Consider the following 26160-nt stretch of genomic DNA (forward strand, 5'->3'; position numbering starts at 1 on the left):
CAACTTAATTTCAAGATATAGTTAGCTTTTTTGAAGTTCTGTTGAGTGGCACATCTTAGTGTAGGAATCTGTGGTGATTATATTGGCCAGACTCCCGTTAGCTATACTCACTGGTGTAACTCTATCAGCATCAATCTCAGCTGTGAATTGCTGCAAGTTAACAAAGCAGTTAAGTATCTGCTATCTATCACACACTAGTATCATTTTATTTATTTATTTATTTATTTATTTATTTAATATCCCGCCTATCTGGTTGGGTCAGGACCACTGTAGGTGACTAGACCACTCTAGAGTCATGGCTCTGTATGTGATGGCAAAGGCATATGCTGATCAGTTTGCGATCAAAATGTATACCAAACGTACACCAGCATAAATATGTAGTAGGATTCTGGCTGTTATGAGAGAGGGCCAAACTAATACAATGAATTTATGGCTGTGAATTGGGAGTAATTAACAAAGATGTGCATGGTAAGTTAAATAGAGCAGAAATATATAATTTGTTTATTGATCCAAAAATCCATTCAAAATAGGACAGATAAAATTCAGTACAAGAAGCCCCTAGATTGGGCTTCCATGTGACCAGGTATGCCAAAGGCCATCAGTCATGGACGCATGTAATTTTTTGGCATCTATAGCTTCGTTGCTCTGTTGAATAAATTTGGGTCATGTGGTGTTGGTATATGTAAGGAGAAGTCAGAGGAATGAGGAGAATTGTGTGTGCAACAGCTAGATTGGCTTGCCTGTTTTGTGTTTCCTTCTCCCTGGGGTGGACAGATTTGCACCATCACAGCGTCAAATACTAATATGTGAGTATATGCCCTTCCAGCAGCAGATTTTTGCATCCTCTAAATTTTGATGCCCTGAGTCAAAGTCCTGGTTACTCCACCCTAGATATGGCTCAGACAGAGCCTCATGACCAGCCAGCCATCACAGACAAAGGAGAATGCAGAAGTGCTTCTTTGGGGAAAAAAGGCGGGGAGGGAGTAACTTTGAAGTCAGCAGTCAGTGAATGGATCCCTACAACGGTTAAAAACAGAGAAAGTGTCCAAGCCTTCCTCAGGCTGTTGACTCATGCCACTTACTTAAAATATAGTATAGCCACATTTATTTAATGCCTAGTTGTTAACAACAAAAGTTCATGAGAAATTCATACAAAAAGAAATAGAACAAGAAATATCAAAAATATTTATATTAACAACATCTAAGGGACCCATTGTTGAAAACAACTTTATATAATTCTGTTTTAACCAATTTCCTCAACATCACGAAGGAAGAAGCCTGATGTATCTAAACTGGTAGCTAATTTCAAAGATTGGGGGGCCACCACTGAAAAGGCCTGATTCCTTGTTGTCACCTTTTTGGTTTCCCTTGGTGTGGCCACATTTAGCAACATGGACTGAGAGGAACAGGTGAAATGGATAGTTGATTTCTGAGACAGATGTTCTGAAAGGATGTATAAGTCATAATCGGCACCTTGAATTGAGCATGGAAGCTGAAGGAAGACAATTAAGGCAAGCCAATAATGGTCTCTGCCATTTTTTTTGTCCTGCAAACTAATTTTTCTTATTTTTTCTGAAGGGACTTTGCCACTGTTCTAAAGAGCCCTGCTGGCTGCCTTCTGACTGTAGCAAGTGCTCCAGCCTTGAATCAGTTTCCCTCCAGAATGAAGCACTGATGGGTTCTGGAGAACCATAATAGCTGCTTTGCTGCTCCAGCAAGAGTGAAACAGCCAATATTCAAGCCTGCCTAATGCTGGAAATACTCAATTTGAGAATTTTGGGGGTGGCAGTAAGGAGAGGGTAGTGATGAAGATAGTTTCACTGCTGCTAGGGGTTCAGCGCTTATCTTCCCACCCCAAGGGGACAAGACAGCTTGCTTCTGACCACATGCATTGGGCCAAAGTCCTGCTAGGCTTGGGTGTGTTCTGATGATTACTCCAAAGCTGGCTTTGTAGAGCCATAGATCTGGCAAATACTTTACCATCTTCATTTTAAATTGTCTTTCACAAAAATATGTGTGTGAAGTATAGTGTGAGTTGGAAATGTACTGAGACCACAAAGTGACAGTAAGTGAGGTGGCTAAGGAGAAGAGGAAGATTGCACTCAATCAATGCTTAAAAATATAACCACTAATAGAAGGTAGAAGAGATTTGTTGGCTTTAAAAATCACTGGTAGCCTCTCTCTCTATTTCCCCATCCCTGTCTTTCTAAAGAGACTTATTTTTCTAGTCTTCTTTCTCATGATCTTTTACTGTTAACAAAAAGTTTCAGTCCTGAGGCCAGGATGAGTGATAAGCAGCTGCTGTCTCAGTTTGTACAATTATAATTCCTTCAAGGCCAGAGTGAGAATGTTACTGATGTACGGGCTGGCTGACTCACGCCTCCAGAGGCGAAATTCATCACCCTCTGAAATCAGCTCTTAATTGAGAGAACTGCCGAGTCTCTTTTTCATCTCAGAAAAATACCCTATCCCCATACCTTTAAAACATTAGGGTTATTGATTTTGTAGTTCAACACAGTAGTTTAGGTATATACCACATAATAAGCATAGAAGAGTTAGAATTGGTCTTTGCAATAGGAATCCTTAGGGAGAAGCACAGTTTAAAAAAAAAACTCCACATATTCTTGTGGTGAGGAAAACGTGTGGCATGTCCATGATTGGCGAAATTTTGGGCTTGCATTTGCAAATGACTTGCCTGTGTTTCAAAAACTGTGAGTGTTCCCATTTGAAGCAGTTTCATATAGAAAGTTTATGTGAGAAGAGTCAATTCCTACCTCACCTCCAAGCTTTTACGTCACTTAGAAAGCTGTATGATAGACATTACATACATACATACAATATCGTCGTCATTTAGTCGTTTAGTCGTGTCCGACTCTTCGTGATCCCATGGACCAGAGCACGCCAGGTATATATATTAATACCAAATTTAATAATTAATACAGAATTTAATAATTCTGTATTAATTCCATGTTTAGTTTACTGGGATAATTTTAACTGAGTGATTTTTTTTATGTTGTCTATGCTTTCATTTGATTTTAACTTTTTTGTTTTTGCTTGAATCTGTTTTCACTGTTGTTTTTATTATGGTTTAAGATTGCAGTCCCATGTGAGTACCACCTTATATAATTTTATACACATATGTTGTGCCACCTGCTCTCTTTTTTGCTTTTTTCAGTGAATGGAAGGAAAGTCCAGACTGGAGAACTCTGCAGGGATGCAACAGGCAATCTACATTGAAACACCCTGGCTAGTAGGGTTGGCTTCTCCTCACCACCCATTAGTTTCCTCCTCCTTTGCCATTCCACATCAGTGGGGACCATTTAGTGCCCTAGTACTCTGTACTCCACTGCCCATGGAGAACTTAGATGCTGGCTTCTCTAAACATAAATGAATTTAGTTCATAAATTCAGGCAGTTCTCTAAACATCAGTATTTCAAAACCTTTTTCATTCTCTGAAAGATCCTGCTTTGTTGAGGGGGTTGATGTCACTGCTAGTAGAAATGGAAAAGCTCTCCTATATCACCCATTCTGTCTCTTTGTCTGAAGTATTCTTGTTAGGTGAGTGTTTTTTAAAAGTCCCTCTTGGTGATGCTGTGTGATTAACAGAGAAGCAGGCCACAGGATCGTCTTTTTCATCTGAAATGTTCAAAACATCTCATTGAACAAAATATCTCAGTATACCATACTTTATTTTGAGTGGTTAAATATTTTAAATCCCCTTGACACAAACACACACGTTTACACTAGTCTTTTAAAATTTATAACAATCTCACCATGAGCATTCTAAACTGAACAAATTTTTTTTTTTTTCTGGGAAGTAATGGGTGCTGTATTTTCATTACATTCCTTACAGTTGTAGTTTTCCAGATTGGAGCCCTGGTTGTTGATCATCGAACCAGTACAATGTTAACTGATGCCTACACTTCACCTTTCAAATATGTTTTCTTCTTCCATTCTCTCCTATCATTTTTAAGTGGTATTACTCACCGGATAAGAGTTTTATATTTTCTTTTTGTCTGCCTTTCATCTGATAGATTGGGCGTCCCACCATATTTCCTTTACGTTTGCCTTCGTAATGTACACATCACATTTCTTCCTGCAGGGATCTTAATCAGAAAAAGTAATGGCCTTTAGCTTTTCTCATTAGCAAAATGGAAAGGCACTATAGCCAATCCATTAGAAAGGGACCCTCATAATAAGAACTCTGTCGCACACATGGCAGCATGCCAACCAACATAGAGCTGCTTTACTTTAAAAGATTTCCATCCAAAAGGAAAATAAAGAGGGAGGCAAACCCCATCCTCCAAGAGTGAGCAAACAGTTTCAGCTCTGAGTCATCACATCTGCTTGACAGGCATTCACTTCCCTCTGGCAAGGCTACTGGCATGTGTGGTGAGCTGGTGCATCCAGCAAAAATAAAAAAATTAAAAAATGCAACACAGTCTTTGGGTGGGTGAAATGTCTGCATGTATCTTGACTAGTTGCATCTGTAATTAGCATTGTTGCATCGTGGGCAATGGGCATTGCAGCAATCCACCTGCTGTCCAGTGACTGCCAACACCAGACCCATTGGGGAACGGCAAGAGAGGGCAGGAGAAAGTGATCTAACTGGATGCATGGGCCCTGGGTGGGTTCTCTCTGCCATCTTGAGGTGAAGCATGTGGTAGCAGCCAAGATGGGCAGGCTGCCAAAGCCCTCCCCCAAGTCACCTTAAGAGGATTTCCAAAATGGGGGGAGATGTAGGTCTGGCTACCTTCCTTTAGATCCATGCCCATGACAAAAATAAAAATAAAATCCCCCCCACCAAAAAACCCACCCTGCACTTCCCAAAGCTATGTCTGAGAAAAGGAAGAACTGTCAGCCACCACCAAACACTTTTTGAACCAATAAGAACCAAAGTGCACTTCTTAGGTGCCCAATCTTGCTACTCTGAGCACAAAGGAAAGGTGGGTGGAAAGGTTCTGGGGCAGCCTGACTGTCGTCCTAGACCAGGGAGTGCTTTTATGCTCCCAGGGTAGATAGAGGAGAAGGCTTCCTCTCTCTCTTTGTTCCAGAAGTCCTTCTCTCAGTCAGCAAAACCTTGCTATGATTAGCTATCTGGTGGGGGGGGGGATGTGAAGCATTTGGGAAACCAGTGCCACTGCCCACGAATGGCCTGCACTGTGGGCCATGAGAAGGAGATTGTAATGGGGGCATGTAGTCACCTGCCTCCATCATACCAGAATACTGAGGCTCCAGTAAGTTCTTTGCTTCTGAGGCTGTACTACTATGCAAACTTACTGAGGGTTATGCTTGACAGAACACCATTTGCCTTGTTTCTGAGTAAGCATCAGAGCTTGGAATTTCTACTCTTTTTTTCAGTACTACAGCAGTGACCATGTTGGCCATTGAATGTTGGGAGTTGTCCTTCAAAATGTTCATTTTCTATTCCTGGTAAACATGCATAAGATCACCTTAGTAATGACTTTAGGGAGAATTCATAGAAATCAAACATATTTAGTATGAGAAAGCAATGCCTCTTCTGGACAAATATATTTGACACATCTCATTTCTTATTACTTGTTTCTTCAATTGCTCTAAATTTTGGTAAACAGAAGGGATCTTTAAGCAGAAACATAGCACTTGTTTCCATATCATGCGTTTACCAAAAGCATGCTCCTGGTACTTGTGTGTCCCTTTCAGTCCTGTCTGAAATTATTTCTGATCAGTGCACTGAAATTTCAGTGTGGAGACAAGACTATATTAATTCTTTTTTATCCACAGAAGTGGATTTCTTCCTTTCCTCCAACAGTGATTTCATTAAATGTTCCTTTGCATTAAAATTCCTAGCATTGACAGTTGTCTTTAGATTGGGGGGGGGGGGGAGCAGTGAAGGCCACAGATTCAGTCAGCTGCATATGTTTGGAATTGCTACTGCTGTCTGGTTGGACAAAATGGTGCTGAAATGATTGTCCAAAGTCAATGCTTAGTAAACAAATTATTTCAATATCTCCCCTCACTTTGAATATTTTCAGTGGGGGGGGGGAATGGGTATTGAATTGATTCAAATGAAAATTATGTCTACAAACCAGAAAGCTTTGTCTGATAGTACTGTTGAAAAGTGTGTGTTTTCTACACTTCGATCACCTAATTTCTGTTGGGTGGCTCCTAGTGCGAAGGCAACAGGAACCATTATTCCAACAGTAGCCAGTGAGGCAGTTCACTGAGGAGAATTGCTAGCTGTTGCCACAAATCCATCAAGAAAAGATTCAGATCTTTTCTTATTTGAAGAAAAAATAAAACCCTGCTTATTTCTGGATTTGTGTATAAGTTTGGGCTTCAGGCTAGCTTCCAGGCAGAGGACTTCTTGAGTATTTTGGAGTTTGCTGACCTAAATTTAGTCTCAGGAATGTATAACAATACACTTCCAGTCTGAGTTCAAGGTATTGACAAGGATTTACAAAGTCCTAAATGGCTTGTGACCTGGATATTTGAAAGAGTGCCTCTTCCGATATAAGTGTGCTCGATCACCGAGATCTGCTGGGGAGGCCCTCTCCATCTCTTGCCTTGGAGGTTCAATTGATGCTGATATTGGCATCAGTTTGTCACCAAGACGTAATCATACTAGAGCCTTTGCAGGTTGAGGATGGTGGTCTGCACAGGTTTTAATGCAATAGTTAGAATGTTTGATTGTTTTATACTCTTTGATTTTAAATTTTTCAAAAGATCTTATGTTTTCAAATTGTTTTAAACAGTTCTGTTACCTAGCCTGTGATGGACTAGAACAGTGGTTCTTAACCTTGGGTTACTCAAGTGTTTTTGGACTGCAACTCCCAGAAGCCTTCAGCACCAGCTGTGCTGGCTGGGGTTTCTGGGAGTTGCAATTCAAAAACACCTGAGTAAACCAAGGTTAAGAACCACTGGACTAGAACATTAGAGAACAAGATTCGAATCCCCACTTGGCCGGAAATTCACTGGGGAAAACCATTCAATATCTCACTTGCCTTGAAAGCCTTTTTAGGATTATAATAACTCAGTTCTGACTTGATGGCACAGAACACATACAGAGCCTAGACTGAGACCCTGTGATATCATCATCATCATTTGCCGTCAAGTCAATTCTGACTTATGGGGATCCTTTGCATGGTTTTCCATGTCAAGAATACTCAGAAGTGACGTTTACCCTTCCCTTCCTCTGGGGGTGCCCTGCAGCTTGCCCAAGGCCACATAGATTGGCTCTACTCACAGGAGGTCCAGTGCAGAATCACATTTCCAACTTCTGGCTTTGAAGCCAGATACCTAAACTACTGAGTTATCCAGTCAGCTCCAGTGATATAGGATAAATGTAGTAAGTAAAATGAGTAAATATGTAAAGAAGTTGTACAATGGGTATGGCCAGAGATGGCACAGTATAAGTGAAAAATTGTGGGTGGATTGTTGTGCCAAAATCTATACAACATTTTCAGTGTTTTGTACCTTTCTGCAGTGTTGTCAGCAGTGAAATAATCTGTTTTGGATACAACCTTATATTTAAGAATAGAGATGGGTTGATTTGTTTATCGGCTGAATGGGTGTTTGGTGCTTCCCAGGCTCTCCTCAGCGGCAGTGGGTTGGGCTTCCCTGCCCAACCTGCTCCAGGCACTGCCTCTGAGTGAGTGCCTACCAAAGGAGACAGGGCTGTGAGACACTGAACACCTGTTCAACTGACAAAAGAACCCCCAGCACCAAATCACCGAACCAGCGGTTCATGCCCACCTCTGTTTACAAGTTTAGGAAGAGAGTATTGGCGTTCTTGAATGTGCACAAATAACTTTTCCAGATTTAAAGAACACTCAGGGCTATTGAGGTGAAGGTAGATCACAATCACCCAGTACGGTTTTCATTAGGATTTTGGTTTCCATTCATTGCATAATATTAATATTAACAACAAAGAAACCATTTTTCTCCTGGGTGAGGCTGCCAAAATCCTAGAACCTTGTGGGGTAAATAGCAGTATGAAGGATTTGTGTGCAAGGTCCACTTTGTTTCTAAATTCTATGTCTGCTGTCCTGAGCCATTATTTTTCACCTGGCTCTGAATGGAGGACCTCAGTGTTTCTAGTGAAAAAACAAGATTGAAGGCACAAGTCCAAATTAAGACTATTCCTAAAGAGCAGTGGTGATTAAACAGTTGTTGCTGCTGCTGCTGCTGATGTTCTGTGCCATCAAGTCACCTCTGACTTATGGCAGCCCTATGAATAAGAGCTCTCCAAAACACCCACTCAGCCGCCTTGCACAACTCATGTAAAAAGTCTGTGTCTTCCTTTAGGTAGTCAATCCATCTCATAGTTGGTCTTCCTCTTTTCCTGCTTCCTTCTACTTCTCCCAGCATTATTGTCTTTTCCAGATAATCTTGCCTTCTCATGATATGCCCAAAGTAAGACAGACTCAGTTTCATCATTTTTGCTTCCAGATAAAGTTCAGATTTTGTTTGTTCTAGGACCCACTTTTTTTGCCTTTCACTTCATTTCTGTGCATGCCAGCCCCTAGACTTCCTTTTGTTTTTAATCTAATAGTGTCATTAGCAACAGAGGTATTCATGCTTGTCCTTTGGCTTCCCCCAGAAACTGCTGATTGAGTGATTTCCAACCTGGGAGTCTCATCTTCCTGCAGTATCTCTTGTTTCATTTGGGTCTCATCATAGGGTAAGGCAAGTTCACTAGGGTTTTGCTATTGTCACCTTCTGTGCAGTACTAACAAAAGTTAGCTTGAGTGTCACCACTCTTGCCTCCTCTGCAAGTGCCACCTTCAGCTACATCTGCCACTTGGTATCTGCCTTGAAGAGAGCGAATCCTTCTCTGGTGTTTCAGCTATTACCATTCTGCCTTGGGTGACCATACTAGGAGTCATGGGTTATAATGGAGTCTGGCCTCCTGATGCCTTTGACCTCAGCTTCAGTGACAGGCTCAGACCCCTTCACTACATTAAGATGTGCATCCGAGAAGGGGATATTCTCATATAACAGAACAGCATAGAATAAGTAAATGTGCATTCATGTGTAAATCTGGGCCAATGTGTTTAAAGTATCAGTCGCTAAATGAACAAGAAAGAGGGAGGAGTCTTGTGTTACTGTTAAGACTGACAGTTTTAGTTTTAGCTTTTGTAGACTGCAGTTCTGTTGCTCAGGCACACAGAGTACTAAATTCAACCTCAGGAATGTATGTACCCTGAGGCTGAATTCAGTACTTCATACTTCTGACAAAGTGCATTGTAATCCAGGAATGCTGAAACTGCAGTAAATCTAAATGTTAAAGATGGCACAGTGTGCTTCCCTCCCCCCTTGTCACACATGACAACCACTTTGAAAGTTGCTTACAAAATGCAATTGTTCAGACCCATTGTTAGTACCATCTAGAGTACATCTGTTCAGTTGGTGGAACTTATGTTATTATTAACTTCTTAAGTCCTTACTGGCTCAATGGGTGTGTTACAGTTGGGACTTACAGCTGGAATTAATTCTGTGTTTGCTTCCCTTGGTAATGCTTTCATAGGGCAGTAGAGTGGCACACAGCCATAAGCAGATACATGTGACGTATTATCATGGACGAGCAGCATCAAATTAGATTGATCTCCGGTAGTCTGTCCAGTCTACATAAGACTTATGAAATTCAGTGTGTATGTCTGATTTTCACACTATGTTCTAAATTCAGGGATGCGTTCAAGTCCATCATTCTCCTGTCAAGAAACATGCCAAAAATGAATGTGAGAACTTTAGTACCATTATGTTCCTGTTGGAGAAAACAATGTTGGAGCATCTCTTCTGTAGAAATGCTGCCCATTCCACTCAATTTCCCATGGTCTCACTGCAGAGGATAACTATGTTGAGGGAGGCAGTGAAAGACTCAACTAGTGTGCAGGTCTTCTCAGTTGCAGCCCCCGCCCCCCCGGCTCACTCTGAAATGCCCTTCCACTAGAGATCCAGCAGGCCTTCTTCCTCCAGAGTTTAAAGAAGCAGCTAACATTTTTATTATTCAGAAAAGTCTCCCCCTCAACCCTAAGTCACCTGAAGGCTGTCACCATCACTTTTTTCTATTTGATTTGTTTTCAACATTTGTTTTATGAGTTTGGTGTGCATTTATATTATATTGTAATGAATGCCTAAAGTAGTGGTCCCACTAACTCAGGCAGGATACAAATGTCACAAATAAAATAAAGACATAGGTGCTGTAGTTAGTTTCTGAATAGGTTCTTCCTAACCCTATAGTGATGCTTAAGTGGTTGCTCTATGGGACTTGTGCTGATGTAGCTACAGTGGCACCCTGTGGAATTCAAGCAGAGCAGCTGTTTCTAGTAGTTGTCCTGACAATTGCATTATCTAAGGCATGCAGAAATATGTTTGGCTTCTTCATAGACACAAACATTCTGCCTATCCTTAGTTCTACAACAATCATCACACCTATCTTCCACTGGATTCTTTATTCTCCATTAGCTTCTGTAAAGTCCCACTACATCTGGTAATGCAGATTCCAGCTTCATCAGTATGTTAATATGAGTCAGCTAAGCTTGGAGTCACAGGTTAGGATGTTGAGCTAGTGCCCGATTTATTTACTATTCAAGTTCATAGCCGTCAGATGTAAGCACGTATTGCATTACATTTTCTTTGAATCTCTTCCACCAAGCTTGTTTGTGATTCAGTATATGTGAGAAAGTACACCTTTCTACACCATAAATTTTATACTGTCCCAAGAATGCCAAAGCCCTCATAATTAAATGTATGTGGCTATGGCTTTCAGATGTATGGGCAGTGTATGTTTATGTGCCAGAGGATATTTTAAAATAAATCAATAATTTTTTAAATTGTCATTATTTTTAGGAACAGATTTTTGTGAGTTGGTTGATTATAACAACATCTGGCATATGTCTCAGACTGAATTATGCTCTATATACTGCAGCTACTTCCTGTTTCAAACAGTTTCATGTCACTTCTGATTGCACTGTAGAAAAGTAATAGCAAAACAGAGATACGTTATTCTGTATCATTTTAGTAACAAAAGTTCACAAGAGATGATAATATTCTAGATTTTCATTTTTTTAATACAGTACTTTAGTTATTTTTAAAATTAAAATGATATGGGGGTCACAATTCTGTGTGAGTTTTACAGAGGAGCCTCCAAATGATGGCATAAAAACTGGGGTGAGATGGTATCTGGTGACAGTAAACATATTGAAGAAGTGAGTTTTTCTACTGCATTTTTGTTGGTAAATCTTATAGTCTGCAAGGAAAGTCCTGCTGAAAGAAGAAAGCAGAACATGAAATACAATTAAAACCTCAGAGTTAAGATGTATTCAGCAGCAGTGTGATTTACATCATTCTCTCCAGACAGCTTCATATAGTTAGATTAGTGATGCAGTGTCTAGACTCAGATTTTTAAGAGCTGACATTAGTACTGCAGATCCAGAAATCCACATTCATTAACACTGTAACACAGAACAGAAGTTTCATCATGACAGCAAAAACATCAGGTAATAGGAGGAAAGAATGATTTTACTTTGTCAAATGTATTTCATTTAAAAAAACTATGTAACCTCCCCTCTTTTTTTAGTAGGGATACAATTTTGGATATTGGCAGGAAGTAGCAAAAAAAATTGCTTTCTTTTCAGAATGGAGAAAGGAATTTTCAGAGCATTTTGTGTTAAGTTCATTAGAAGTTACACGACAGATTTATTTACAATATTTTTATTTTATTTATTTACAATATTTTTTAGCCGCACCATTGCCAGTGGCTTCTGATTATTTATTTTGTTTATATACAATGAAAAGTGTATTTCTGATTGAGACAATGAGAGCATAATAACCTGCTGAGTGTGTCTAAGTCTTGCCCAACCTCATACCCCTAGCAAACAGATCTCTGCTCACTAAGAGACTTTCACATTCATCATGCTCTATGAATAAAGTTAAGTGAAGTAAGCTATGGATAATAATTTCTTCCTAATATTGTGCTGTATTCCCTTCCCTGCCCCCCTGCATTTGTACTAGGAATGATGAGGGATTCTTTGAAATTGTGTTCAAATAAATATACTGCCTGAATCAAATGTTACTTTCTTTCCACAATGGAGGCTGGGGAGGAACAGACTCTAGCAGGCTGATTTTCCCAAACCTTCGCCATGACCATCCTTGTTGCTGCTTGATCTCTTGCTCTCTTTGAGCATTTGAGCAATAAAGGCAACAAGAATGAGCAGCATCTCTTTCGCTTCCTTGGAAAAGATACTGCACAGATGAGAGTGCAGTGCAGTGAAACTTGACAGAGATATCCAAAATGTTTCATCCATCAAATGAATTTCTTTGCATGCCATCCAACCCCTCCAAAAACTGTAAGATGATGGCAGAGTTAGGTCCAAGCTAGAAAATATTCCAGAATGACCATGCCAAATGAGGGAGTTTGAGAGTTGTAGAGTTTTATTGTCCCCAAGACTTGCCCTCAGTGAAATTCTACTGCACATAAGATTATGAATGTCATCCATCCACTCTCAATGGGATATATTTAGCATGCTATTACTTCAAGATGACAGAGTTGCCTTTTGTTGTCCAGGTTACATACACCTCCAGATTGAATTATTATAATGCATTTCAGATGGGTTGCCTTTGAACTCTTGAATGTTCTCACAACTGAAATTCTTTCACCTGAATTGAAGCTGCATTTATGAGCCAGTCCACACAGACATATAGTTATGGTATATGGCTCTTTGAAAGCACTGTTTGGCACAGGGGGGAAATACCTCATACACTTGTGTTTCTGCTTGAAGTGATCTGTCCTTTTCCTTTAAGAGCTGACCCACATCTTTCTGGCACAGAGCAAGGGCATGCAATCTTTTTGGGATGATTCATTGAGATACAAAATGGCTCTTTGTGGATGGGTACTGAGAGTTACAATAGATTGCACTGAAGATTATGACCTTTTAAGCACTGGCTGGATCACATGAAATTTAACAGTGTGGAGAGCCCCTATCCAGACTGGCTTTTAAGGTGTAATTGCTTGATTTCCTGGATCTTCATCCAAGTATGAATTTCATCCTAGTATGAAATTAATACAATAACTTCCACTGAAAGCAAACATGATCATTTAAGTAAACATGATCAGAGCATATGTTTAAGAGATGCGTCAGATGAGTTTTAGTTAAATCATTTACTCAGATCTTGGGGGTACCCAGTATGTCTTAAACTTTTTTTTTTATGAGTAAGTCACTACTTTAGATGGAAACATCTGGTATGGCAGCTAAGGTTACCTTCTGTGATTAGTGAAAATAGAGAGGTTCAATGCTTGCACCATTCCTTCCTGAAATCTTGTGTATTGTATTTATTAATTGGTAAAAAATATTTGTAAACCAATATTGTGGATTTATTTTCCTATACTGATTCAGTTAGGGAAGCTGAGGTAGCTAGTGCAGCAGGACCATCCGGCAATTATAAATATTGCTACCCAACCAAGTTTGCAAACTGTGCTTAACTCTTAGACCAAAGTAAAAAAGCAAAGCAAAGGAAATGATAGAAAGTTATAATCATAAACCATTAATTGGTCCAAAACTTAGAATCGCCCTATCCATAGAAAAGCATCCTTCTGCATTTTTAGCCCTGGATTTCCCCATATTTTTAATTCATCAAATGAAAATAAGCCAAGTTAAAATTGTTTTGACACTGTATGCCACAGCTGTCTAAATTATGCATAGCAGTGGCAGTAATGGGAGCCTTTCATTCAAAACAAAACACCTCCTAGAAGTGCTGTTTGTCTTCAGCAAAGGGTGCACGTTTCCCATATGCCTTGTTTTATAGAAAGATTGTGGATTTTTGAAATAGGATGGTAGAATAGGTTGTGGTCCACAGAGTGTTTAAGGGGTCAATATAGCCCCTATCCCACCATTTCTTACTTCTGCTGTAGAGTTTCCCTAGCCCACATGCCATGCTGTAGCATTTCTTTGTTTTGCTGATAAAGTCCATCAAAGTAAAAATATTGCTCACTAAATTGAATTATTAGCGTATCCAAATGTTTATATTGGTTTCCTTGCTTTTCTTTGTAACAGTAGAAGTATGATAAGGCATTTGGAAAATAAAGAATAAAACAAAATGCTCTCAGGGCTTCCTAGTTGAGCTTGCCGATCTGCTCTCCATTTTTGTAGGTTGAAAAAATTGATTAAGACATTCTGAGAAACTGTGGCTCCTCCATGCATCTTTGAAGATAAAGATGTGTTAGAGGTGTCATGCCAACAACCAAGTGTTTTTGTCAGTTTGTACAGCTTCCGCTGGATGGTGGCAAAACAAAGCAATGTCTGAACATCACAACCTAATATTGATATGACATAGAAGGATTTGAACAATTTGTTGCCTTCAGCCAAATTTCTCTGTGCAACAAAAAAAAAATTGATGCTTTGAGAGTGTTTTTTAAAATGGAAGGAAGGAGGGAGAGAGGGTAGGAAGGAAGGACTCTTGTAATTTCTATACCAACTTCATACAAGAGCCTCCCAGGAAGATTTCTAGTGTTAGTTGCAGTTCATCCATAAAAGAACACTAAGTTAGCAGTCCTTGTTGTAAAAAGAAGGCTTTGATATATCTGTTCCCTGTCTTTCTTTTGCTTTTCTTCGTGCACCCCATCCCCAATCCAGATGAGGCTTAATTGTTCTCATTTAGAATAGCTGTAACATAGAATGCAAACTGTGACCTGACAAATGATATTTAATGAGATTTGCCCAAGACAGATACATTGGAGGAACGTGGACTCCTAGCTATAATCTTCAAACTAAATGCTGAGGAGGAATTGCACTAGCTTCAATTATTTTAGTCCTAGAGTAAAAGCAGCCATTTTGGTTTGCTTTTGATCAGAATTTTGCAAACTTCACAAAATGCAGAGGTGCAAGGAATGAAACATGCAGATTTGCTCATCAGCTGGGGATGAGTAAGAAATTCGTGTTCATTTTTTTCTGTTTTAATCATAATTTAGCAGCATTTACAAAAGCCAAATGTGTGAGAAAATGAAGCCAACAAATTTGCCCATCCCTGTATTTTTATTATGTACAGGTGGTAATTCAAATTTTGTTCATATTCAAAGGCAAAGAGTATATATTGCCATCTAGTATACTGTAGAAAACACACATGATTAATTACACATGCCTGTTTGCCGTATTAATACACACAAACACACACAGGGTGCACCAAGGTGATGTTTTGTAGCATGTTGCACAGAAAAGGGAGTAATCTTTCCTTCCAAAAGATAGTGCCCATGGAAATCTCATACCCACTCCCATAAGTGCTATTAGGCTAATTGGATACGTGCAACGATGCTACTAGAGACTTCCTAGTTGAGCCAGAGTGAAGAATTAATAGCAGAGGTCAGAAAAGTTTCCTCTTTTGGGACAAGAATCCAATTGGCTTGAGGATCCTTTAAGCCATATCCTCTACCAGCAAAAAGTAATGTTTCCAAATTCTGCCTAATAACTATAACAGCAAAAGAGGATAGTTTTTTCAAGAGTTATTGTAAAAGGGAAGGGTTGACCATGATCCTGATGAAAATCACTACTCAGGCCTGCAGTTAATTCTTGCTTTTTTAAAAATGTGTAGCCACAAGTAATTTGTTCAACATCTCATTTAGTTTGGCCCAAAGTTTAAAGGAATTTCAAAAAAAACCATGCAGTATAAATACATTGGTACTCTCTGCTATTATCATTGGGCTTGATCCAAGTAATGTAAAGCACTTCTAAGACCTAATGATTTTCAGCTGGAAAGACAGTGGCATATACTTAACTTTCCAGATGAAATCAGTGGAACTTTAAAGTGATCAAGTAAGTTCTGCTAGCTATTTATTTCATAAAATACTTTCTCATGGCTTTGTTTGTCACATGCAAAACAAGAGCTCAAAACATTTAGAAAGTAATTAGGTAAATTTAAATATTAGAAACTGGGAAATTAACTTCTGGATGTGAGTGTTTAAAACTGAGCATGTTTAACTCATTAAACTGGTGTTATTGACATGTTAATTTAGATATTAATTTAATAGACTTTCTGTAAGTATAAATATTGCTCAAATCCCCCTAATTTTTTTAAAAAAACAGTTTTATAGTTTTACCTTGGTAGCTTAAATAGAAACCAGAAATCTTAGTGGAGGCAGTTATTAAAATGTGCTGTTTCCATGGGCTTCTGGGAATTATAGTTATAGACCATCAACAGAGCCAAAGGTACCTAAGCTCTTTAGTTATTCCACCCCTTTAATGGATTACCTGAAGTTATGGGCCTGATTAAAAGGTGTCTTAGAGATCTGAGGACCTATTTCATTCAGGTAGCTACGTCAGTCATAATTACACTGTTCCTTTTGGACCCAAACTAAGTCAACTGTACAATCATCACGATCACCATCAACAACTCCTCTATGGGCACAGACCTTGTTGAGCTGGAGCGGATTGCACACTTCACTGAGGTTGAGAGTTATGCTGAAGGGTTTCCCAAACCAGACAGGTCTCAGCTGAAAAGCCAGACCAACTGTGTCCACAGTTATGATGAGAGGCAACAAACAGAAATCCATACCAGATCAGTTGTTGCCTAGGTCAACAAGGACTGTGTCAGATGCTATAGCCCTTTGGCATCTGGTGACAAACTGGCTACTGGGCTCAGCCGGCTTTGTTGAGGAACCAGGATAGGCTGCTGCAAAGCTGCTGGAACAATGTAAACAGAAAATGTGGATTTACGCCAAAAACTGAGAAATTTTGAAATGTTTTTATGAGGCAAAACCACCAGTGCATGGTTTTCAAAAAAAAAGATTGATGGAAATTTGGAGAAGGAAACCCCCAAACAATGGCATAATTGAACAATGATTAGTGAACCAGAGAAAGTTTATCGTTCAGAGTAAAGTGTTTTCAGAACTGGAATTGCAAGAACTAGAAAAGGTGACAAAAAAGAGATCAGCACAGAACAATGACCATAGTATGGAAAACAAATGGAGAGTAGAAATAGATGCAACAGTGGAAGAAAACCTATCAATAGAGGAACAACTTATGGAACCACCCAGAATTTATGAGTTGACGGAACATCAGACATCACTGAGGGGAAAAACAGTAACTCATATTAGTCAGAACACAGAAAGACAAAGACTCCCGACTTTGCACCAATTACAAAGTAACCCAGTAAAATATCTACTGAATGATGTAAATGTAGTTATCAGAACAATCCCAACTAATGCGCTAAAAGACACAAACCAGCTTATGCATATCACAGCTACCATAATAACCATGGAACCTGGTTACAAGCTGCAGAAAACGTCTGGCACTCCAAAATGGATAATTTGGCTGGAAAGAAAAATAAACAAATTATGTGCAGACATTAGCAACTTAAAACACTTGAAAGATTCAAAACTGAAAAATGAAAAAGTAAAAGCCCGATTATACAAAATATATGACAAAGAAAAGAAAACAATTACTGGAACCATGGAAGATTTGAAATAACAATTAACAGCTACTGCAAAAAAATTGAAAGATAGGATGGATGCTTGAAACAATATAGAGAAAACATGCAATTTCAAAATAACCAATGATGATTCTACACATCACTAGGAGAAAATGCAGAGTAAAACAAATTAGGCCCATGTAAAGATGATGCTCTAAAATTTTGGAAAGAAATTTGTGATAGCCCATTTGGGCACACAAAAATGCCTCATGGATTAAAGACATTTGTAAAGAAACTCAAAGAAAACATATGGATAATATTGTAATAACAACTGAAATGACTAAGAGGCAAGTAAAGGCTGTGAAAATTTGGAGTGTACCTAGTTCAGATGAGCTGCACAGATTTTGGTGCAAGCATTTAACAAGTGTCCATCAACATACAGTAGTGCAATTTAATCACTTAATTGAAATTCTATTAAATTTTGGATTCAAATTAATTCAAAATTCTACAACTGAAGTATCACTGCCCAAGATATCCCAAACAGCCCCTCACTAGGGGCAAGGGCACCTGGACCCAGTACACTATGCAGAGGCAAGTTCTGGGAGGGAGAACCACTCTTTAAAGAGGCCTTCCCTCCAGGTTTCCAGGTGAGCCTCATGAGTGGCCCTGCAGCTGCTACACAGGCCAGGGCCTGAGCCTGCAAACACCAGGTCATCCCTGGGTCAGGCTGGCCCCGATCCTACAGCTATTAGGGTTATATGTTGATGACCTAAAACTGTATGCAAAAAACTTGATGGAGATAGAATCACTGCTAAACACAATGTGAATATTTACTGAAGACAGTCAAATGAAATTGACTGTCTATACAAGAGTGCAGTTCTGGCTATACACAGAGGCAAAATCCCAAAACTAGATGGAATAAAGATAAAAAAGAGCAATATAAAATCACTATCAGGTGATTTAAATTATAAATACCTTTGAATATTGGAAGCAGATAACATTCTGCACATAAAGGTTAAAGAACTGACAGAAAGGAATTATATCAAAAGACTGCAGAAAACCTTAAAATCAAAATTAAATGGTAGATATACGGTCAAACCCATAAACACATGGGCAGTTCCAGTAATTAGACATCTTGTTGAAATAATAATTTGACCCAAAATGAATTAGAAGGATTGGACTGAAAAACACAGTAACGAATGAACATGCATCACACACTACATCCAAAAAGTGATGTGGACAGATTATATATGCTGCGAAAAATTGGAAGCCATGGATTACTGCAAATACAGCAGGTAGTAGAGGAGGAAAAAAGAAGCCTAAATGATTATATCAGTACATGTAGAGAAAATTACATAAGGGAGTGAAAATGGAAAATATTTTGAAAACAAGAGAAAGGCTCAATATAAGAAACAACAATTCGAAAATAAATTAAACAGTTGGAAAAATAAACTAGTACATGGACAACACCTAAGAAATATTGATGGAGAGCATGATCATAATTCAATGTGGGCATGGCTAAAACTGGGCATCCTTAAGAAAGAAACTGAAGGCTTGATTTTTGCTGCACAAGAACGAGCACTCCAAACCAAAGTGATGAAACCTAAGATCCAAGGAATTGGTGCTAACAGCAAATGTCGACTCTGCCAAGAAAAAGATGAAACTGTGTCACATGTTATCTGTATATATATAACTTGCCAAGCTCCAAAAACCCTGGGAACATCAGGTAGAGAAGGTGTCGGAAAATGAGGAAGTCAAGTTCTTGTGGGATTGCTGGATCCAAACTGACATACACCTTGAACATTACACACCAGACGTAGTAATAGAATGAAGAAATATCTGGATCATTGACATTGCAATTCTGGGGGATACCAGAGTTGAAAATAAAGAACTGGAAAAACTAACCAAGTACAGAGACCTGGCAACAGAAACATATTGCTTGAGGATGAAATACACTTCAATGGTACCTGAAGTCACTGGTGCTTTCGGAGCAATATCAAGAAATTTCATGCAGTGTTATAAGCAGTTGCAGTTCTCAGAAATAACACCACCAGAGCTACAAAAAACGATAGTATGAGGAACACCGTAGCTACTGTACCAATATTTATTTAGATTTTTGGTTAAAACTTGTATATGTTATATGATATCAGTCAGTGTTTTTATAATCTTGATTGACTGGTGCTTTTGAAGAAGAAGAAGAAGAAGAAGAAGAAGAAGAAGAAGAAGAAGAAGAAGAAGAAGAAGAAGAAGAAGAAGAAGAAGAAGAAGAAGAAGAAGAATTCAGTTTCTCATGGATATTGTTTGAAAAAAATTCTTCATTTGTGTCAGTAGCAATCCAGTGATGTTTCCAGAGTAGAAAGATTAGCCAGCATGGTGCCATTGTTCCAGGGGATCTGGAACGCTTTCACAGTCCTCACATCCTTTGAGGAGCTTCCTTCCATGTCCCTCACTTGAAAAATAATGTTAGAGCAAAACCACACTCCTGCAGCCTCTGTGCAAGATGAAGTCGGGATGATTTGTACAATCCCACTCCCAAAGGTCTCTGTATACAGAGGCCCGACCTACTTCAGAAGGCCTAGTCAAATTGTCTAGCCCAAATCTATCTGTAAATTTTTTAGAGGCTGCTTGGCTGTAGTTTTGTTCTAATGATATTACTTAAAAAAATTATCAATGGGAAACTGGAGACAATATTTTTGTTTGTGGGTCAATAATACTGACCTGATTTAGATACAGGAGGAATGGAGTCTAGAATATCTGTAGATACAAAGGATCAGACAGATCAGCAATAGTCAGAGTTACCCTATAATGAGTCATATACTCTCTAACAAATCTTCTTTTATTGCTTTGCTAAAGAATTTTACTGAGAGCAGTCAATTATTTATTTATTGAACAATAATTCACAAATAAAGAATTTGTAATGGTCTTAGACTATAAACTCCAGAACCGCTTAGAAATATTATAGATTCTTCAATGTGTTTAGTAAGATTTCTGTGTATTATAGTACACACGTGCATTATAGGGCCAAGTTTGGGACACAGTGGCGCTGTGGGCTAAACTGCAGAAGCCTGTGCTGCAGGGTCAGAAGACCAAGCAGTCGTAAGATCGAATCCACGCGACGGAGTGAGCGCCCGTTGCTTGTCCCAGCTCCCGCCAACCTAGCGGTTCGAAAGCATGCAAATGCGAGTAGATAAATAGGTACCATCTCGGTAGGAAGGTAAACAGCGTTCCGTGTCTAAATCACACTGGCCATGTGACCACGGAAAGATTGTCTTCGGACAAACGCTGGCTCTATGGCTTGAAGAGCGGGATGAGCGCCGCCCCCTAGAGTCGGACACGACTGGACAAAAATTGTCAAGGGGAACCTTTACCTTTACCTTTACCTTGAGTACCTAGCATAAATGTATTTTTTACTGGAAATGATCCACCTTTTTTCTTAGGGAAGGTGTAATGTAGACTGACATAGTCCTTTCTATGGAGGCAATTGGTACAAATATCTTTATATTTAAACATTAAATTTTGAGGACTAATTTCTGGCATTGGTCAAAAAAGTAACATATTTAACTTTAATGCATTAACTAAAATAACGGCCCCGAGTAGACGTTGTCTAGAGGGGCGGTGTAAAAATCAAATAAATAAATAAATAAATAAATAAATAAACAAACAAACAAACAAACAAACAAACAAATAAATAAATAAATAAATAAATAAATAAATAAATAAATAAATAAATAAATAAATAAATAAATAAATAAATAAATAAATAAATAAATAAAGTCCAAGCTTTGAGCAAAACATACAGTTCTATTTCACCACATGACAATGCCATAATGTAAAGTGGCCATTATAGGGATGCTGTGTTGAACTGGATGTATTTCTCACATCACTACAAAAGCATTTTTTCTTTCTTTTTTTACTTACAAGGCTACCATTGAATAAATAATCCTTACTCCCCAACTGCCTTACTGGTATTGTTTAGAAGCTTGAGAATCCTAGTCACGTGTGAAACGTTTTGCTGAAGTTGACTGTTTCAATAAATGTCTTTCTTTGTTTTGGAGTACAGTCCTAAAATACATTTGCTTTTTCCTTCTTGTAGTATATGACAGCTGCTGCACCTATGCAAGGGACCTACATTCCCCAGTACACTCCTGTGCCTCCAACAGCTGTCCCTCTTGAAGTAAGTCTACCTTATCTGTGCCTATATTATCTTGTGTCTGTAGTGGTGGGGAACCTTAGGCCCTAAGGCTGAATAGTGACCAATCCCTGATGGTTTTCGAGATGGCTATGCCCGTTCTCCATAATATCATTGTCCAGTGGTTTCCCTCAGTTTTTCAGGTTATTTCCAGGTTTTAGACAACCTCTCCTGAAGCCTAGGAACTGGCAGTAAGAGGTTTAAACTAAACAATGTTGAAAATTTTCATCCTACTCTCTGGTCTTTGCCCTTGTCCGCCACTGCAATGTTAAACGTTCAGCCCTCAGGCTGAAAAAGGTTCCCCACCCTTGATAGCAAAAATACCTTCTTTGATTTAAATTCTTCAGGGAAGTACAATTGGGATCACTCCCTTTTATTATTATTATTATTATTATTATTATTATTATTATTATTATTATTATTATTATTATTATTATTATTATTATTATTATTATTATTATTATTATTATTATTTCCTTTAGAGATCTATGCAAACTTCATTTCAGTTTAAATTTTCATCAGAGACAAAAAGGAATATTCCACTGGGCGGTTTGTTGTTGGGGAAAGGGAAGGGAAGGGAAGGGAAGAGAAGGGGGAGCAGTAAAGGAGCAAAAGGTGACCATCAAGGTGCAAATACAAAGGGATTCAAGAAGAGATGTCTGCCCAAAAAAGAGGTGGGTGGGATTTGACGCTGTCCTTTGCACAAGGCTTATGCCATAAATGACTGCTGAAAATCAAGAGCCGCCAGAAATCCTGACTGAGAAAAAGACACCTTCCTCTTGTATATGCAGACCTGGAGGATGCTGCACTGACTGAAGTGCTTTTTCATCCTCGATGAAGGATTTGCACCCTCCCTCCTTGGGCTGAGTCCTGCTGATGGCAGCCTATTGAGTAAGTATGTCCTCCGCACTGTAGACCACAAGCTGCCTGGAGAGCTACCCAGAGGCCTTCTGAACAAATAAAGAAACAGGAAAAAAGAGAGACACTTGAGAGGAAAAAGAAAGGTGGTGTTCATAGTTATTTTTGGTTCCTCACAGCTTCATCTTAGCCTACTTTTCACTCAGTTATATGTGATGGACACAGCATGGACTCTGCAACTTTGTCTTGGACTGTGCCACCTTTTGAATAGATTCGATTGCCACTTGTTGGATAGCTGAGGGTGCTTTTTCTTTATTTTAAGATGCTGTCTTGGTGCACCTCCACTGTAAATACTGAGGCTCCACATGTTTTTTACACTGTTGCCTGCAAATATTGATTTTTGTCAATGATCATCATGTGCATTTGGATAGATCACTACTGTTCATTCATCTTTTTAAATCTCTGCAGTACAATGACTGTTCACTCTCTATCATGTTTTGCTGTTGACATCGACCAAAATAGCCCTTTTGAAGACACTTCATTTATTTTTACAAAAGAACACGTGCTACAAATCTTTCAAAGCTTGCTAAGCTGAAATTCTGGGTGCTTCTTGGAAGGCAATTGGGTCCCTCATCAGCATTAAAAAAAAAAATCAGTAGGATCTATTACTGGTTAGTTGCATAAGGACTCTAACCAGAACAGACTTGAGTTCTGAGTGCTATTGCTTTAAAATTCTTCATAATGAAGGGTTACAGCAATATTTTTATGACCTGTTACAGGGGAATTCATAAAGAAGCAAAAATTAAAACAAAATATTTTCAAGGAGTATTTTGTTGAAGCAAAAGCATACACTTAAATATATGTGTGTATAGGTGCAAGTCTTAAGTACCATATGTAACTTTTAAAAACCATAGCAAAAGATTAGATAGCGTTGTTTGATCTTTGTATTTTTAAAATATTCTTAACAATCATTCAAGATATCATTGTTCAAAGCATGATACAGATAACTACACTTTGTTCGTCACAGTCCCAACACACATGTTAGGTGAGGCTTGATTCTGATTTCACTGCACTTGACTGAAGAAAGAAATAACTGTATCAAGTTATTATTAAATCGTGCTGTGAGATTCAAATCTGGCTAGCCGTGCATACGTGACCAAATATAATAGTTGAGTTGACTGATTTCAACACTGCATTACAGGAGGAAAGCCTTCTGCAGGCCATTGGCACAAAGCCATATTCATAGCATGCCTCTCTTTTAAACATGAAACGTTTATATCACATCAGCATGTAGCTTCTGATATACCTTACTCTTGACAATATAAAGCAATGAAGTTGCACAGAAATAATGAGGTAGGTAGTAAGACTGTACTGATTCTCTCTTGCCTGTAAGTTGCCAATATTATTAAAAGGAATAAGGTATTTTGTGTGGTTTTTTTTTCATTTCCTCAGGGTGTTGTTGCTGATACCTCTCCGCAGACAGTAGCACCTCCATCACAGGAAGCCAGTGGTCAACAGCAACAGATGGCGGTGGAAACATCCAGTGAACATGCAACTGCATATTCCTACCAACAGTCAAAGTAAGTTGATGGTCCTTTTTGGCCTGTCAATATATATAAATATATATATAAATAAATAAATAAACTGACTTACAGTGAACCTACTAGGGCTTTCAAGGTAAGTGAGATATTGAAGGAGTGTCTTTATCCCTTCCACATCTCCAATGCGTGCCCATGGCTGAGCTGAAATTCAAACTCAGACCTCCTGAATCCTAGTCTGTCATTCTATCCACTACACCAGCGGTCCCCAACTTTTTGGGGACCATGGACTAGTTGGGGGTGCGGGCTCCATGCCCAGGGGGGCAGGGGCACCCTCAAGCTCATGGCATGTCGTGCTTCTGGAGGGGTATGTTGCGCTCGCATGGGGGTGCGTGTCATGCTTGTGGAGGGGTGTGTTGCACTCACAGAGGGGCATGTTGAGCTTGCGCGCAAGCACAACATGCCCTCCACGAGTGCTACACGCCCCTCCACAAGTGCGACATGCACCCCCATGAGCGCGACACACCAACTGTACGTGGGGGGCAGAGATCCGTATCCGCAGCCCAGTTCCAGGAAGCCCACGGACCGGCACCAGGCTGCAGACTGGGGGTTGGGGACCCCTGAGCTACACCACACTGGGTCCAGTGTAAGTAATATGGTGAGATATTCCCCCATCTGATGCAAATCATTTTCCAGTTCCATAAGCACTATGAGGGAGGTGGCTACCGTTTCTGTTTAAAAATCACCGATTCCAAATCTATGCACACTTACTTGAAATTAAACTCTACTGAATTCAATAGGACTTGCATTAGAGTAGATGTGAATAGGATTGTTCTACGGGTATTGAAGCTCAGATGTAGCTGTGTTCTAAGGCTAATGACTGAAATAAATGAAACAACTATCTGTATCTCTTTGATGTAGGGGCAAATATATATCTTTCTGTTTCTCGAACTGTTGCTAACTGATTTTGCTTTTTTAAAAAATAAAAAAATAAAACTAGAGTCGTATTTAATTCCAACACCCAAAAAAGACCTTCAGGTTTTTTTTTTAAATGAACCACTAATCTACGCATATAAGAAAAGGGCATTTTGCTTCAGAGGAAGAGCTGAGATTCTCTCTTTATCATGCCAATAATTTCAGAATACTGTCAGCAATAAGACAACGAATCTGCTTAATGTTGAAGTTTTTGCGATTGCTTTTGCGATCACAAAACGATGTTTAGATGGGGGAATTTCACTTAACGTTGATCGGTTCCTTGCTTCGGGAACCAATTTTTGCTTCGGGAACCAGTTTTTCGCTGGCTGTAGAAAATGGCTCCCCAGTGAACCTAGTGTTAGGGACGGATTCCTCACATTACAGGCACTAGAAAATGGCCACCGTATGGAGGATCTTCGCTGGACGAGCAGGTATTTTGCCCATTGGAATGCATTGAACGGTTTTCAATGTGTTTCAATGGGTTTTTTTATTTCACTTGACGACGATTTCTCTCTACAGTGATTTCGCTGGAACGAATTAACTTCGTCAAGTGAGGCACCACTGTATGCAGTTCTACAGCTGGGCAAAACCGTATATAATAAAATGGCCAGCTAAAGAAATTAGGGAAAGTGAATTATTTATCCTTTTTTAGCTTGGTGTTGGTACTTCAAACTACCTTTTTAAAAAACCACGTTGATTTGGAATGCATCTGCTTTTGAAACATCTAATTTTAAAAAAGCAGGTGGCATAAAAATTGTTGTGCTTATCAATATAGCAACATGGATCAGTGCAAACAAATCCACTGATAGGTTGCTGGGTGATTTGTGTTGAATATGCAAGAAGTTTAGGACTTGTGAGCTTGGTCTTGATCCTGATGAGAAATTCGTGGACTGATTATGTAGCCAGAGGTGTCCTGTTCAATAGTTCCTTAGTTGATACAGTTTTGCACCTGCATCTAGCTGATGGACCTCAGGTTTGTAATGAAAAAATACATTTCAAAAAATATGGTCTGCACCATGTTGGTCTACAATATGGTGCAGACCATATTGTAGACCAGATGACTGCCTTCCCATCACTGGTCTACAGGATGGTCTACAGTGAGAGCACTCTTTCCATTCCCCCATTATTCTCAATTGAGTTTTGTGGACCAGTGGTCTGAAAAAGGTATGTGGTGGTTTTCTGTGTTTTTACCTTTTTTTTAAGTTCCTTCTTCCACCTTCA

General features: G+C 39.1%; 1 protein-coding gene across 6 annotated transcripts in view; it reads left to right on the plus strand.

The window, feature by feature from the left end:
• RBMS3 (RNA binding motif single stranded interacting protein 3) overlaps positions 1 to 26160 on the plus strand; it is a 1057118-nt gene that overhangs the window by 1021479 nt on the left and 9479 nt on the right. For 4 of the 6 annotated variants that reach the window (XM_078377327.1, XM_073003439.2, XM_073003444.2 and 1 more), the window contains 2 exons: positions 21473 to 21553; positions 23879 to 24006. In XM_078377327.1, the coding sequence (XP_078233453.1) occupies positions 21473 to 21553; positions 23879 to 24006 (209 nt within the window). Of the gene's footprint in view, positions 1 to 21472; positions 21554 to 23878; positions 24037 to 26160 lie in introns of those variants that run through there. The other 2 variants (XM_073003440.2, XM_073003443.2) reach the window with 1 other exon arrangement.

Source organism: Pogona vitticeps, chromosome 6, assembly GCF_051106095.1.
Source record: "Pogona vitticeps strain Pit_001003342236 chromosome 6, PviZW2.1, whole genome shotgun sequence".
Taxonomy (NCBI): domain Eukaryota; kingdom Metazoa; phylum Chordata; class Lepidosauria; order Squamata; family Agamidae; genus Pogona; species Pogona vitticeps.